The sequence below is a fragment of the Xyrauchen texanus genome, chromosome 7, assembly GCF_025860055.1.
Source record: "Xyrauchen texanus isolate HMW12.3.18 chromosome 7, RBS_HiC_50CHRs, whole genome shotgun sequence".
Lineage (NCBI taxonomy): Eukaryota > Metazoa > Chordata > Actinopteri > Cypriniformes > Catostomidae > Xyrauchen > Xyrauchen texanus.
In genome coordinates this window covers 40,239,478-40,253,672 of record NC_068282.1, presented here as the reverse complement: position 1 = coordinate 40,253,672, position 14,195 = coordinate 40,239,478, and the positions used below count along the sequence as shown (strand labels likewise).

Sequence of the window (14,195 nt, the reverse complement as noted above, 5' to 3'; positions counted from 1 at the left end):
CCTTTTTTTATGTTTGCTTGAGGTGTAGAATTTATACACTTCAGCTTTTACATCCCTATTTCTTCTGTCTCTCTCTCTCGTGTGTGTGTGTGTGTGTGTGTGTGTGTGTGTGTGTGTTTTTTTTTTACAGTTGTCATTCAGGCTTCATTGGGCCGCAGTGTGACACAAAGGACTATAATGTAATGTACGTGGTTCCTGGTTCTGGAAAACTCCGCTATGTTCTGATTGCATCTATCATCGGCGCACTGCAAGTGGCCATCATCTGCATCGTAGTGCTTTGCATCACACGGTGAGCTTTTACGCATTCAGCGCCCACCTACTGAAATAGCATGGTTATGATATCACTTATGCATCCTACACACTACACAACTTTCAAAGACGTCGGATGGTGGTACCGTTCATATTACACAGCTGTCTGTCTTCTCATGGACGAATCAGCGACAGGGGTAACACATTACAAAACATTTCACTGTTGACGAATCCCCGACAACTCTGCATGGACTCCAAATTACGTTTGACAACAGACTATACGCGAGAAGTGATGCGAGATACAAAAACAAATGCATGATCATATGTTATGCATTTCAGAATATGATGTGTATGTTTTTAATTGCCTATAGGCATCATATATTTTATTGGTTACAATATGGTAAAAGTACCTCCTTCTGAAAAATCTACCTATTTGCTTACCTGACTCTCCAAGAGAACTGGCATTTTCTCTCCAACTCTTCTCTTTCTCCACCCGGTTGTGGTACAGTTCAGATGAAACTTCATGTTTTGCATCATGCACTGGTGCTCCTGCCAATGTTCCACAAATTTGTCCTCCATTTCTTCGGTCCAATGAGTCTTTCTTGACACCGCAGCCATGCTAGTTGATGTTCTGTTGCAGGTACATCAGGACTCCTCTCACTGAAACATCCCGTGCCCCGTTTCTTGCTCTCTCATTGGCTGTATGTAAACCCTGAAGTTGTATTCAGTCAAAACACATTTCACATTGCACGATTTGGAATCACAGAAAAGTCCAGATATTTAACATTCTAGATATCTCTCTGACGTCGGCGCTTCTCTCAAATTGCGTCTTTGAAAGTTCATACATTGCCTACGTTTTCAGCAGATTTCATCTTCACAAAACTGTCAGTTAGCAAAAATCGGGCTTAAAATCATGTAGTGTAAACTCGGCATTAGGGTTTAGAGCAGTAACCGCAGCAGTAAAAAGGCCATTCTATACTGGTAGCATCTGTATCTGTTAGTGCTGTCCATATAACATGTTAATTCAGTGCGATTAATTATATTAAAAAATTATGCGTTTAAAATATTAACACAATCAATAATGTCCCCGGACCGTAATAAGGAATATTAATACCATCAGAGCAACTTGAACTTGATGTAGCCAACCAGCAAACATTACAAGATAAGAACACGTTCTTGCTTTGAAACACAGCTTGATGGAGCGCAAAAACAGGGATCTCAAGACGTGTTTTTTAAGTTTCATACTACGTTTAACTTGACACAGCGACCTAAAAATGGTATGATTATGATGCGTAGCAATCAAAGAAAATGCCAGCTCCAAAGGTGTTCGTCTGACACAGGTGTACATTGACGCGTCCTTAGACAAATTTTTATAATAAATCTTGGACTGATTGACGAATTCAGTTGCAAATTGAAATGCTATGAACTGTAGGCTTATGTTCAATAATATGGAAATAAACAATAAATTGGATTCTAAAGTCTTATCAATGTTATTTATCTAAATTGTTATATATATATATATATATATATATATATATATATATATATATATATATATATATATATATATATATATAAAAAATATAAATCAGATAATTAAAATACAATTTGTAATTATTTCATCATTATATATTGAATTATTATTTATTTGTTTGAATTAACTCTTTTAAATTTTTTAATGTACTCCAGCATGATTCAAATTGTATGTTCTTTATTAGAATACAAGGCAACCTGGAACAAAAAGTTATTTTCATTATAGGAAACAAAGGTGTGCAAGAAAAATGTACAAATGTACAACAGAGGGAAGTTGCCAACAGTGTAAATGTTAAATAAATTAAAATATAATAAACCCAGATGTTCAGAAATATTAGTTAAAGAAAACTGCAAAATAATTTTAATTATTAAAGTATAAAAATTCTAATAATTAATTTGATCTAAACCAAGTCTATCTAGAAATGTATCTATAAATCAAGATATATAAATTATTCAAGTTTTATCTAGAAAGTACTCATTGTGTATCAAACAATTTGTGTATATTCATAAACCCCTGCAGACAGAGACGTGCCCTCTAGTGGTTCAGCCTGAGCAGCACAGCAATATGAAATTATTTATGTTTACAATTCAACTAGCAAAGTTTGTCAAAATGATCGCTTGCCAAAAGTTGGCTATCGATGCTGTACACTTGAAACACCTCACAGAACAAAGCAATAATTAGTGATCAATCTAAATCCTCAGGGCAAAAGGAGTAGCAGATGTTTGATTCTCCCATATACAGTATATCCTCTCCATGATTTGAAATGAAGCGCCCATAACTGTCATGTAACTAACACTTTTTATGGGTAAAAAGAAAAGAAAGGAGACCGTTCATCGGTATGCGCATGCAGAGGCCAGTTATGGTCTTAAGCCGGTGTATACCTGTGTCATGGAGTTACAATGACTCAGTGTACAATCGTACTCGGAATATTACCATCTTTTATATAAGTCTCTGTGTTGTTAACCTGTCACATTAATTTGGAGTGCACCACACTCTTGCAGCTGATAAGATCGGGAGTGGCTCTGAGACAAGCACTATGAATACTTTTTCTCTTCCTTATTCAGCCTGTGATGGATTTACAACATATCTAACTTTAGCATTTGCAATATTATTTGCAAAATCTTGATTTCTCAATTAAAAAAAAATAAATCATTAAAATCGTGTCAAAATGCAAATTCAAATTAATCTGAAAAATCAGAAAAACTGTAAAAGTACTGCTACTGAAGAAATAATTAACTTGAGTAGAAGTGAACTAGTAGAACCAAGTAGAAGTACTGAGAAAGATTATGACTCAAGTAAGAGTAAAAATGTAGTTTGCCGAAAAACTACTCAAGTAATTACGGTACTAAGTTACTTAATGAAAATTATTATATATAGTACATATGCTTCCATTTTTAGAACACAGACATTTTTGTTCTTGAAAGAAATGTATGCTTCCTTTCACCAAGGATGCATTCAATTGATAAAAACTGCCAAAATAATGAATTGCAAATTATTATTACAGTTTGAAATAATTGTTTTAAGTGGTATTTATTCAATTTTTTTCTTTACCCATGATGGCAAACATATACTAGGTCACCTATTCCTTACAAAAGCATTCTAAAGTGCTAATTTGGTTCTCCAGAAAATTTTCTTATTATTAGAACAATTGAAAATGGTTGCGCTATCATGCGGAAATCACTTTACATTTGTAAGTCAAATTTTGGTTTGAAATTCTATTTTCTCCTATATTAAGTCAATTGTTTTAGAGAGATGAAGGCTATTCATGCATTACTGTTTAGAAAAAAGAACCTCTAACCAGGATAGAGAGGGAAGTGGATGCCCCATATATATGCCCCATATATAATATTATGTGCAACAAAAACTATGCTATACTTGTGTATATTTTAAGTGATGAAACGAATTGTACTGCGCTATTTTCCCACCATCTGTATTCGCTACTTCCCTGTCCTGATTTTATTTTTTTATCTTTCAACGAGAGTCTCGTGACTCCCATCCAATCAAATCACTCGTAAAAAACTTGAATGGCACCTGCAGATCTTGCGCCAACTGTTATGGATGTGGAGAATGCCTCAAGCATAGTTTACAGCTGAACATCTCTGCCACACCTGGAAGGGCTTTTCACAGTAAAAAGGCCAATTGCATGATCATGTCATGTGAGTTTAACTTGCTCAAGCCAGACATCAGCATTAATCCTGCCTCTAATTTGAAGAAACACATCGAGGTAAATTTCATATTTCTGCTTACTAGATTCTGTGTGTCCATAACATAACCTGTAATTTAACTATTTATCACTGAGATTATTGGGTTGATGTGAGAGATTAATGCAATGTTATCAATAGGGCTGGGCAATAAATTTATCTAGATGTTTATCGGAAAAAAAGAGATGTCCTCGATCAAACTTTTGAGTTGTTATCTATATTTAGCCTATATTCTACATTTAAAACAGGGGTGCTCATTACATCAATCGCAATAGCAAGAGCACCACTGGTTGGTTGATCTAGATGAAACATAAAAGATTTACTTTTTATTTCCTGACGTCTGTAGCTGCGCGCTGTTTGATTGACAGGCGGCTAACGTTTGACCGCTATTGCGCCTAAATGGTCAAATACACTTTATAATTCCGCCAATGCCCGTCTTGATGAGGATTTAATTTAAACGCAGTCATTTATGTTTGAAGTGAATTTAAACAGTGGAACAAAAAGCGTATTTGCATCAAAATGCTGGACTTGAAGTGTTCACGTATCTGAATTGAGCACGGTCTAGTAGGCTATATATCATATAAAGGCCATTAATCAAACAACATTAACAAGGAAATTAGAAAACCACTCACTACTTTTGGCCGAATAACTTTAGTAGCTTTAAAAGTATTAATGCAATAGAATAAAACAGACATTTTTATTAATAATATGTTTTGAATATATTGTTAGTTTTTTTTAATAATACCGACCGCTGATGTAGAGAGTGTGTTAATTGGTATAATAAATTACCGGGAAAGTAGAGATTATAAAATTATTTAGAATAATGCTTAGCCTGTGTAAAGATTGAAAAGTATCTACATTTGCAGAGCAAAACTTCAGCAGAATATTGTACCAGTCACAAACTTCAGAAAATTGTTCCTCATGCATTAGAATGAGAACACAACTATTTCTGGGCTTAAAAAATACAATAACTAAATAATTGTGGAACATTGTATCTCAAAAGGAGGACAATGTGGCCCCCATCTGCTACTTAAAGAAATAATTCACACAAAAATGAAAATTCTCTTATCATTTACTCACCCTAATGCCATCTATCTATGACTTTCTTTCTTCAGACCACAAATTGAGATTTTGTGTGTGAATAGGCCAATCTGGGAGATGGGGGGCATTGAGAAAGCGAACCTTATCGAAGTCCCGCATCTCAGCCATATTCAGCCACAGGTGGCATTCCTGGACCACGAGGGTTGCCATCGCCTGTCCGAGTGCACACGCTGTTCCTGCAGCACTTTAGGATCAGGACTACCCAGGTACAGATCTTTTGCCTTGGGCTGGTGTACTTGCAGGAGGGCCATGGCATGCAGGGCAGAGGCGGCCTATCCAGCAGCACTGTAGGCCTTAGTCGCTAGAGACGACGTCAACCTACAGGCTCTGGAGGGGAGTAACGGTCGATCCTGCCAGGTGGCGGCATTTTGCGAGCACAGGTGCACCACAACTGCATTATCAGTTGCGAGGGCTGAGGGGAGATGGAGGGTTCTAGTCCAGCTCAACACTCGTGGCATCGGAAGGGCATCTTAAAAAAGTTGCATCTTTAATAAGATGTTCAACGTCAAAAGGTTTACTCTTTTTGAGAAATATATATACATACTCTTTTATAGGACTATAGAAGCGCTCAGGGGCATAGTCTGCACTAGTGTGCAGAAGAAGAGAAAAGATGCTGAAACTCTGAACAGCGTATGTTTTTAGAGGTGAGTGGAACAGCAATGGGTTTTACTCAGCTCGCTGAAACACAACCGCTCGGCTCCGAAGAAAGAAATCTGTCTGAACAGATATACGTTTATGTATAGTGTATTTTACGTCACTACATTTTCACAGCGGAAGTTACACATTCTGATTAGCACGTTTGTCAAACGAATTGCTTAGTTCAAGTTCACCTGTGCATTTGCTTCATTATACGTTGACTGTAATATTACATTTAATTTGTATATAGCTGATTAGCTGATTATTCTCATAAATGGCCTTTACTATAGGATGTGTTTTAGTGGGGTAATTAATCTGTTTGGGAAGCAGTTCAGTGTCAGCTCTTTCAGCACATGCAGCTCTGGGAAAATGCACACCATACTCTAACTGGATTATTTGAATCAGCTCTTTCTATAATTTTTAACATATAGATTTTTTTTTTGTCACATTTTTATTTAAAATAGTTTAATTATAACAATGCATTTCATGTCTTCTTCATTTTTCATTGACAAAATTCAAATGTCCTTTGTCATTTTGTGAGTAATTTAATTTATTAGATTTACACTGATTAAAAGATCAGAACATTACTTAAAATCTTAATTTTAGTACTTCAGTCATTTAGGTCAGTGTTGCCCAGGCCTTGTCCTTGAGTACTCCAAGCACTGCACATTTTACATTTGTCTATTATTTGGCACACCCAATTCAGGACATGGAGCCTCTACTAACAATTTGCTGAAAATTAGTTGAAGTGGGTTTTGCCCAGGAAGCCAAACAAGCTAGAACCGCTACTCCATATAATCAGAAGTACCGTCGCTCCATATAATCAGACTACGCAGTCTGCGTAGGGCACCAACTCCCTAGGGGGGCACCATGTTACCCTAGGAAGGCACCAGAAAGTTCACTGGCTGCCCTTACTCGCACGTTATACGTTATTCAAGGACCCGAAAGCAGTTGCGGAACACAGATGATTACTTTGGCATCAATTTGGCCAGCGGCGGTTTTAGTACTTCAGTCATTTAGGTCAGTGTTGCCCAGGCCTTGTCCTTGAGTACCCCAAGCACTGCACATTTTACATTTGTCTATTATTTGGCACACCCAATTCAGGACATGGAGCCTCTACTAACAATTTGCTGAAAATTAGTTGAAGTGGGTTTTGCCCAGGAAGCCAAACAAGCTAGAACCGCTACTCCATATAATCAGAAGTACCGTCGCTCCATATAATCAGACTACGCAGTCTGCGTAGGGCACCAACTCCCTAGGGGGGCACCATGTTACCCTAGGAAGGCACCAGAAAGTTCACTGGCTGCCCTTACTCGCACGTTATACGTTATTCAAGGACCCGAAAGCAGTTGCGGAACACAGATGATTACTTTGGCATCAATTTGGCCAGCGCGGTCCTGGGTGCCAGGGTCTCTTTAAGGGAGGTTGTGCACCATGAAAGAATGCCACTCCGCAGTGCCCTCCTTCACCTTACAGCCCGCAAACCGTTTCTATAGCAACACCTACTGCAGGAGTGACTTAGTAATAGCTCTCTCTTATCTGTCTCGTCTTGCTTTCTTTCTCTTTAATTTTCTCGACTCCTGACTCTCTCTTCTGTCTTACATTAGCTTCTGTCCGTCTGTTTCTCTTTCTCGCTGTCTTTCTGTCAAACTAATCAAAGATGCTCCAACTGAAGCACATGGCTAATCAAACACACTCCTGCAAGGCCAGAGAGCAGCCGTAGTGATTATGTGATTATACTGATTCTCTGTCACTGCATTGCATGCAGAGTGTGAGAGCTGCAGGGAGGGAGGGAGAATAATGGTTAGGAGAGAACGTATTCGTCAGAAAAGAGAGATAGGAAAACCAAGCAGTCTCTGATGAGCGATCATTTACACTCTCTGACCTTTTTAAAAGTTTACAAATCACATTAGCAATCCTCCCCCATTTCCTCTGCTGTGCCTCTGTAGGTTGCACTGCAAATAATAATTATCTGTCACTTTGACAGACTGGGATGTACATTTTCCCCCATGTTCTATCTAGCCATATCTATATAGTCATATCTAGTGACACAAGACACTTGGGAGTGGGCTGTATTCACTTTGGGCCAGTAAGCAAACACCTAGCAAACACTCTGAACATCTTAGCAACTACGACTTCTGCATGGCAAGCATCACTAACATTTTCTTTAGAAAATATAAAGATTTAGTTTGGTAGTAATCATTATCATTTTCTATTACTTTGACAGACTGGGTTGCACATTTTCTGTCATACTCTATTTTTACAGTAGTTTTTTTTTTATTATTTACCCAAAACTTTGGCTACAATGGACGTTTTAAAGGATTTAAAGAACTAAACTCAAGAATAACTGACAAGTGCAAGTTCTGTAAAATTGGTTGTGGTTTTCAGTTACAAGCATTTGATTTAAAAAGTTTAAATCATTCAAAGCTGTCATCAAAGCATCATAAAGCATTCAACTAATCATCATTGTTCAGAAAAATATTGCAGCACTTAGTATTTTTAATATGACATTTAGTGTGACTACACTTGGAATCTCTTGTTTCTCTCTCTAAATCCTCACTCATGTGTCTATCCCTCTCTATTTTATAGTGGTAGCGCTTACAGTAAAAACTTCTAATCCCTTCTAATCCCTTTTAGCATCCTTTACTCTCTGAATGTTTCTATAGGGAAACCAATAGAGCAGATACCTTATTTTTATGTGTTAAAATTAAAGCATTTTTAATTAGCTGTCAATGTTCTAAAAATTCTGTAAATTGTGGACATTTTTTTGTATCTTTCTCTCATTTCAATTCAGATGTGCTTTATTGGCATTACAAACATTACAATGTATTGCCAAAGCATTGCCAAATTTACAATGAATCATGAACAGATGAGAACAAATTATAAAATGGCTAAATAAAGTTAACTGAACATTTCATATTTAATTGCGTGCATGCGTGGGCGTGTATGTGTGTGTGTGTGTGCGTGTGTGTGGATATATTTTTTTCAGAATTTCCGCATAGGGCAAATGGTGAGGAAGATTTACTCTGTCTCCACATCTCCTTGGCTACAGTATGGGCATATCCTGATCTCTGTGGACAGTCAGTTCTGTCGATATCAGAGTGTGATTGCCCAGTCTGTACAGCTCCACACCCCACCTCTAAGCATCCTTTCTATAGCCCCTAATGTGTTATGTTGTGTTTCAATTGCTGCTTTGTCCCATAACGAGGCTCCCAGGTACAAGTGGGCCAGTGGGCCAGTGGGCCAGTGGAATGGACCATGATGTCATAATGGCTCGGTTGCCCTCAGTGTTTCCTCCCCAGGGGAAACTGCCACCTCACGTACAATCAGCACAAATGGCCTTCGATGGCTATCCATTTAATACATTTTTCCAAGAATGGCCCTGTAGGCTCCTAAAGGAGAGATTTTATTGATTAAAAGACAGTGAAAAGATTTGCCAAACAGACACAGCAATGCAGCAAAAGTGTTTTGCTGTGATTTAATGTCACACTTTTTGGGGATAACATATGCCATTACAGTTTCAGAGATTATGTTAGACCGTTGGGGTAAATAAGATCACAGCTGTAATTAGTGGTACTTACTAAGACAGGCATCACTATTACTTTTGCTTATACAAAGAATTGTGTATTTCCAACTTAATGACAGTTTTGGGGGTGGGTCATTATCTGTTCAAGCATGACAATGCCCCTGTGCACAAAGCAAAATCTATAAACATAGTTTATTGAGTCTGGTGAGGTAAAACATAGCCCAAAGCCCAAACCTGAACCCCACTAAAAACCTCTGGGATGAATTGGAACGCTGACTGTGAGCCAAGCCTCATCACCTAACCTCACTGATGCTCTTGTGTCTAAATAATAGCAAATCCCTGCAGATGCTAGCTAGTGGAAAGCCTTTCCAGAAGAGCGGAAGCTGTTAGGGAGATCCACATTCATTTTAATGCCAATAGTTTTTTAATTAATTGTTCTAATTGCCATATAGTGGCCATATAGGGTACCTCAAGTCATATGGCTTGTTTGAGAGACATGCTATTACTTTTCTAAGAGATCGGACTAATGATTTTTGCCAGCCAGATGATAAAGTGTGCATACAAATAGACATAGATGTACCAGTATATACACTATATGGCCAAAAGGTTGTGGACAACACATGTGCTCTGGGCCTTCCCACTATACTGTATGTAGGAACATGGCTGCAGGGTTTTGCTCCCATTCAGACACAAGAGCATCAGTGAGGTCAACATTGATGTTGGCCAAAGGGGTCTGGCCAAAGTCTTTCTAGCAAGTCATTCCACTCTGCGGCCATCTTTCGAATGCTCTGGGCAGCTATTCTATGTAAACAAGCATTATACAAGAGCAGCTCCTATCTGCTTGAATGCGGAAAGACCGAAGATTACGATCAAAGGACACATTTCAAATCAGCAGTCAAATCTGACAACACTGGAAATTGTGCACAATTATCGTGGCTAATCCTGGCTAATACACATGCGTCCTCGAGTTGATTGACATGTGAAACTAAAAGGTGATTGGCACTTTTAGCTGAAAGTTGGCACTTCCTTTCCACATCCATTTGGCATTCCAGTTTCTGACATTCATTTTAATAGAAGTGACCCGTCTCTGCTAAACAGTCTCTGGTCTTGCTCAAAGTTGGCATTCCAATTCACCCTAAAGATGTTCATCAAGTTCTTCCACACCAGACGCAGCAAAATATGTCTTTATGGACCTTGCTCTGTGCACAGAGGCAGTGTCAGTCAGGAATAGAAAGGGCTGTCTCCAAACTATTGCCACAAAGTTGGAAGATTGTCTTCACTGGAATTAATATTGTTACCAAACACATTCATTAGAAGGGGTGTCTACATATTTTTGGCCATATCGTGTAGCAATGCACTAACAGTCACTCGGAAATATCTTTGCAGCTGCGAAGCAACACCCTGCCGGAAATACTTAAAACGTGAGCATCGTAGTGTCAACTTTTGTACGGCTAAGTGCAACTTTGTTTCTTCAAAAGTGTACAATATCTTGTTTGTAGTTAAAATGTATCCACATTGGCGCAACAATGTTTCTTTTTTTTTAAACGTCAAGCCAGAGCATTCGCAGACAGAATTGTAATTGCAGTTAATGAATGTGAGGCTCTAGGAGTCGGTAGGTGATTGGTTTCCATATCCAGTACAGCTTGTAATTTAAAGGTTCTCTTCACTGCATTAAATTTGACGTTTGCAAGTGAGAGGATAAAACTAATTAAAACAGAACCTGCATTTGGTCTGGTTAGGAATCAGTGTCCCCCACGTACCCTGCTGCCTCCGAGTCGATTTAAGAGCCAGGGGTGCACTCTGCCCTATGCAAAAGATGACATTTAATAAAGCAATGAGGAAAATATAATAAAGATACCCTGTAGCGGGAGGTTTCCCCCACCGAGCACTGTGGAAGCGAGAGAAGCTGTTAATGAGACAATTTAAACCACAGCAAGTGCCTGTCTGTCACTATCTGATATCCAGCTATCTGTCTGTCTGTCTGTCTCTCTACCTCCCTATTTCAGACATTCAGATATTTCTGCATTCGTTCTTTGCTTGGTGGAACTGCAAATTAAGTTAGCAGTAGTTAGTCTGAACCAAAGGAGGCACACGCAGTTATAATATCTCGCAGGCATATATTATGTATGGAAATGTACAGGGATATAGGAACCATCCGAAAAGTGGGGGAGACATGATATAAATCTTAGATACACTCATGAGATACCATTTGAAAGCTTAAAAACTTTCCAGTTACTGTAGCATTTTTGTCATAAAGTTTACTGGGCTGTCAATCTATACAAAAATTGTATTGCAATCTTAACTGCATTACTTTTTACTTGCAATAATAACATGCCACTTATTAAATTAACTGCATACTGCTTATCAATATTTGCTAGAAAAAGTCCCTCAAATAAAAATTATTAAATATATAATAATTCCCATTTAAAAGATATTACACATTTACAAATTGTTTTTTAATTTCTCACAGGATGCGTTCTTGCATTCTTGCATCCTGTCTGTACACATGCATCAAGGCAAAAGTACACTTTTGTTATCCATGTTCCTGTTCATCTGTTCGTCACAGTATGCACAATCCAAATTTTGTTATCATTCTGTCTGTGTTTTCTCAAGGCATGGACACGGCACATGTCGGCACATGCACCTGCCATTGACTGTACTAAAGAGTATCACTAAGCAGTCATTATGCACTGAACACTTCCATATGTGTCGAACTTGTCCGTTTGCGATCCCGGTCAAAATAGTATACTTTGAAAGGCTCAGAGCTCAGCCTTCAGACAGACTCTTTAAGTGCATCTCACTGTTGTTGCTTTGATGTCTTTAGCCATAAACAATGCATTTTTAGAAAGTTAAATGTCTTAACCCTTTAAGCTCTGAAGGTGTTTTTAAAGATTTCCTGTTTCAGTGGCATACCCAAAATTAAATGCTTGCTGTATAACTCAAAAAAAAAAAAAAAAAAAATGAAATGTGGGTCAAGTTAAATAAATGTACGATATGCTGTAGATTATGATCAATTCTGTGACCCTCAGCCTAAGAAACTGCTGGGGAAAAAAAAAACATGAGCCAAAAATGTACTTTTTTTATTTGACATAATATACATTGGGGTGTAAATAAGGTAGCTCCAAAAAACTGCTTTTGTTTTGTTCCCAATCATGTCACCTATAAGTGAGTATACATTTTGTGTTGATACGACAAAGCAATCAAAAGTTATAGCATAACAAAATTATTTATCCTAGTGTCCAAAAACTTCTCCAAACAAATAAAACATAATAATTGTGGTTGCAGTTTATTTTACAGCATGTGTACTTTCAGTATACTTACAGTAGTAGTATTAGGTAACTACATGTACTTAATATGGGTTAGGGTTAGGGTTAGGTTTAGGGTAAGTACCAAGTAATTACTATAGTCATCATAATTATATAGTATGCAAATGTAGAACAGTTCTGTGAAATTAAGTGCTTGCCATAATTGTACATAAGAACTTATTACACATGCAAATACAACAATGACTAAAGTTATGCTCTCTCCAAAGCATGCAGGCATAAGTAACGAGATCTCATTTAGTTCAGTTTAGGGCTGCAACTAAATATTATTTTGATAATCTATTAATCTAATGATTATTAGAATGATTATTCGACTATGATTAATCATTAGCTCTTGTGTCACGCACAACAAGCCACGTGATAAGAAAAACAAAATTGGGATTAAAGGGGATGAAAATATATATATATTATATTGAACATTCTCAGATAACAATTTTTCTTCTGCAGTATAGCTGCTAAAGATTATAGTTACTAATATTTTTATAATAAGCCTTTTATTTCGCTTGACAAGGATGGTTTTCTTTCCTATGTTGATGTAATTCTGTTCAAATGGGAAGTTTCTATGGGACATATCGAAGGGCTTTAGCCAATAGGCTTTAGTCATTTCACAGCCATGAACATGATTTTCTTGCTAGTCGTTTGCAGGCGATATCATGGGAAGGTACATTCTATTCTTGAGAGCATTTAATTGGACAAAAATCTGTGTAGCACAAGATGTGTCCAATATTTTTTATCTGTTTTCTCAGAAGAGAAAGACTGAAAATATTAAATGCAAATATTTGCTAATTTTATTTAATTTCCTCAATTTAGGAATATGCCTACACAAGCATATAGACAGCTTCAAAGTTTACAGACATGGATTAAAGTTATTTTATACAGCCAGCTTCGTTTTCCCTTCACACTGCAGCTAAGCAAAATAACCCTACTAAAATATAATGATTATATCCCTAAAAGTGGGGGAGGGTACAAATTTTGTGATTTCAAACACTGGTTATAAATGTTGCTGCATCCCCGGAAATGAGCAATGTAATGTGAGATTGCAATGTATATAAACTACTATCTTCTCTGTGTTTACAGAAGGTGCCCACGTGGGAATCGGACTGCACGGCAAAAACAAAATGTTCCACACTTCAACTCGGAAAACACCCTGCGGGCCTCCACCAGACTCATCTGACAAACCCTGAAAACTTCAGAGTGACATGTGCTGAAGAAAGCAGAGAAAGGCCCCAGGGAATAGGGGAACACACACCCCTCCAGACAGGTGAAGCAGGGTGTATAACAACTGAAGCAGGACTCCAAGCTGTGTGCAAACCTTACCGCCCCTTATTTTCCATAGGGCATAAACAGGGGACAAACCTCATGGGACAGGCCTACTTCCTTTTTTCCACCTAGCCTGCAGGCTTGACTAAGGTTTATTGGGAAAGATAAGAGGCAGTCAACTTAGTTCAAGCATCACAACGTACAGCTAGCAAGGGGATATTAGAAACACCCCATCCCTGGGGCAGCTACAATCTTGATATGAGGAACGGATGGATGGATGGATGGATGGATGGATGGATGGATGGATGGATGGATGGATGGATGGATGGATGGATGGATGGACAGACGGACTGACATTTAAACAA

General features: G+C 37.9%; 1 protein-coding gene across 1 annotated transcript in view; it reads left to right on the top strand.

Moving 5' to 3' along the window:
* The window catches only part of tmeff2b (transmembrane protein with EGF-like and two follistatin-like domains 2b), a 101,336-nt gene that overhangs the window by 86,748 nt on the left and 393 nt on the right, over positions 1-14,195 (top strand). The window contains exons 8-9 of the mRNA XM_052129731.1: positions 131-289; positions 13,648-14,195. The exon at positions 13,648-14,195 is cut by the window's right edge and continues 393 nt beyond it. Of these exons, the coding sequence (XP_051985691.1) occupies positions 131-289; positions 13,648-13,744 (256 nt within the window). The 3' untranslated portion in view covers positions 13,745-14,195. The remainder of the gene's footprint in view (positions 1-130; positions 290-13,647) is intronic.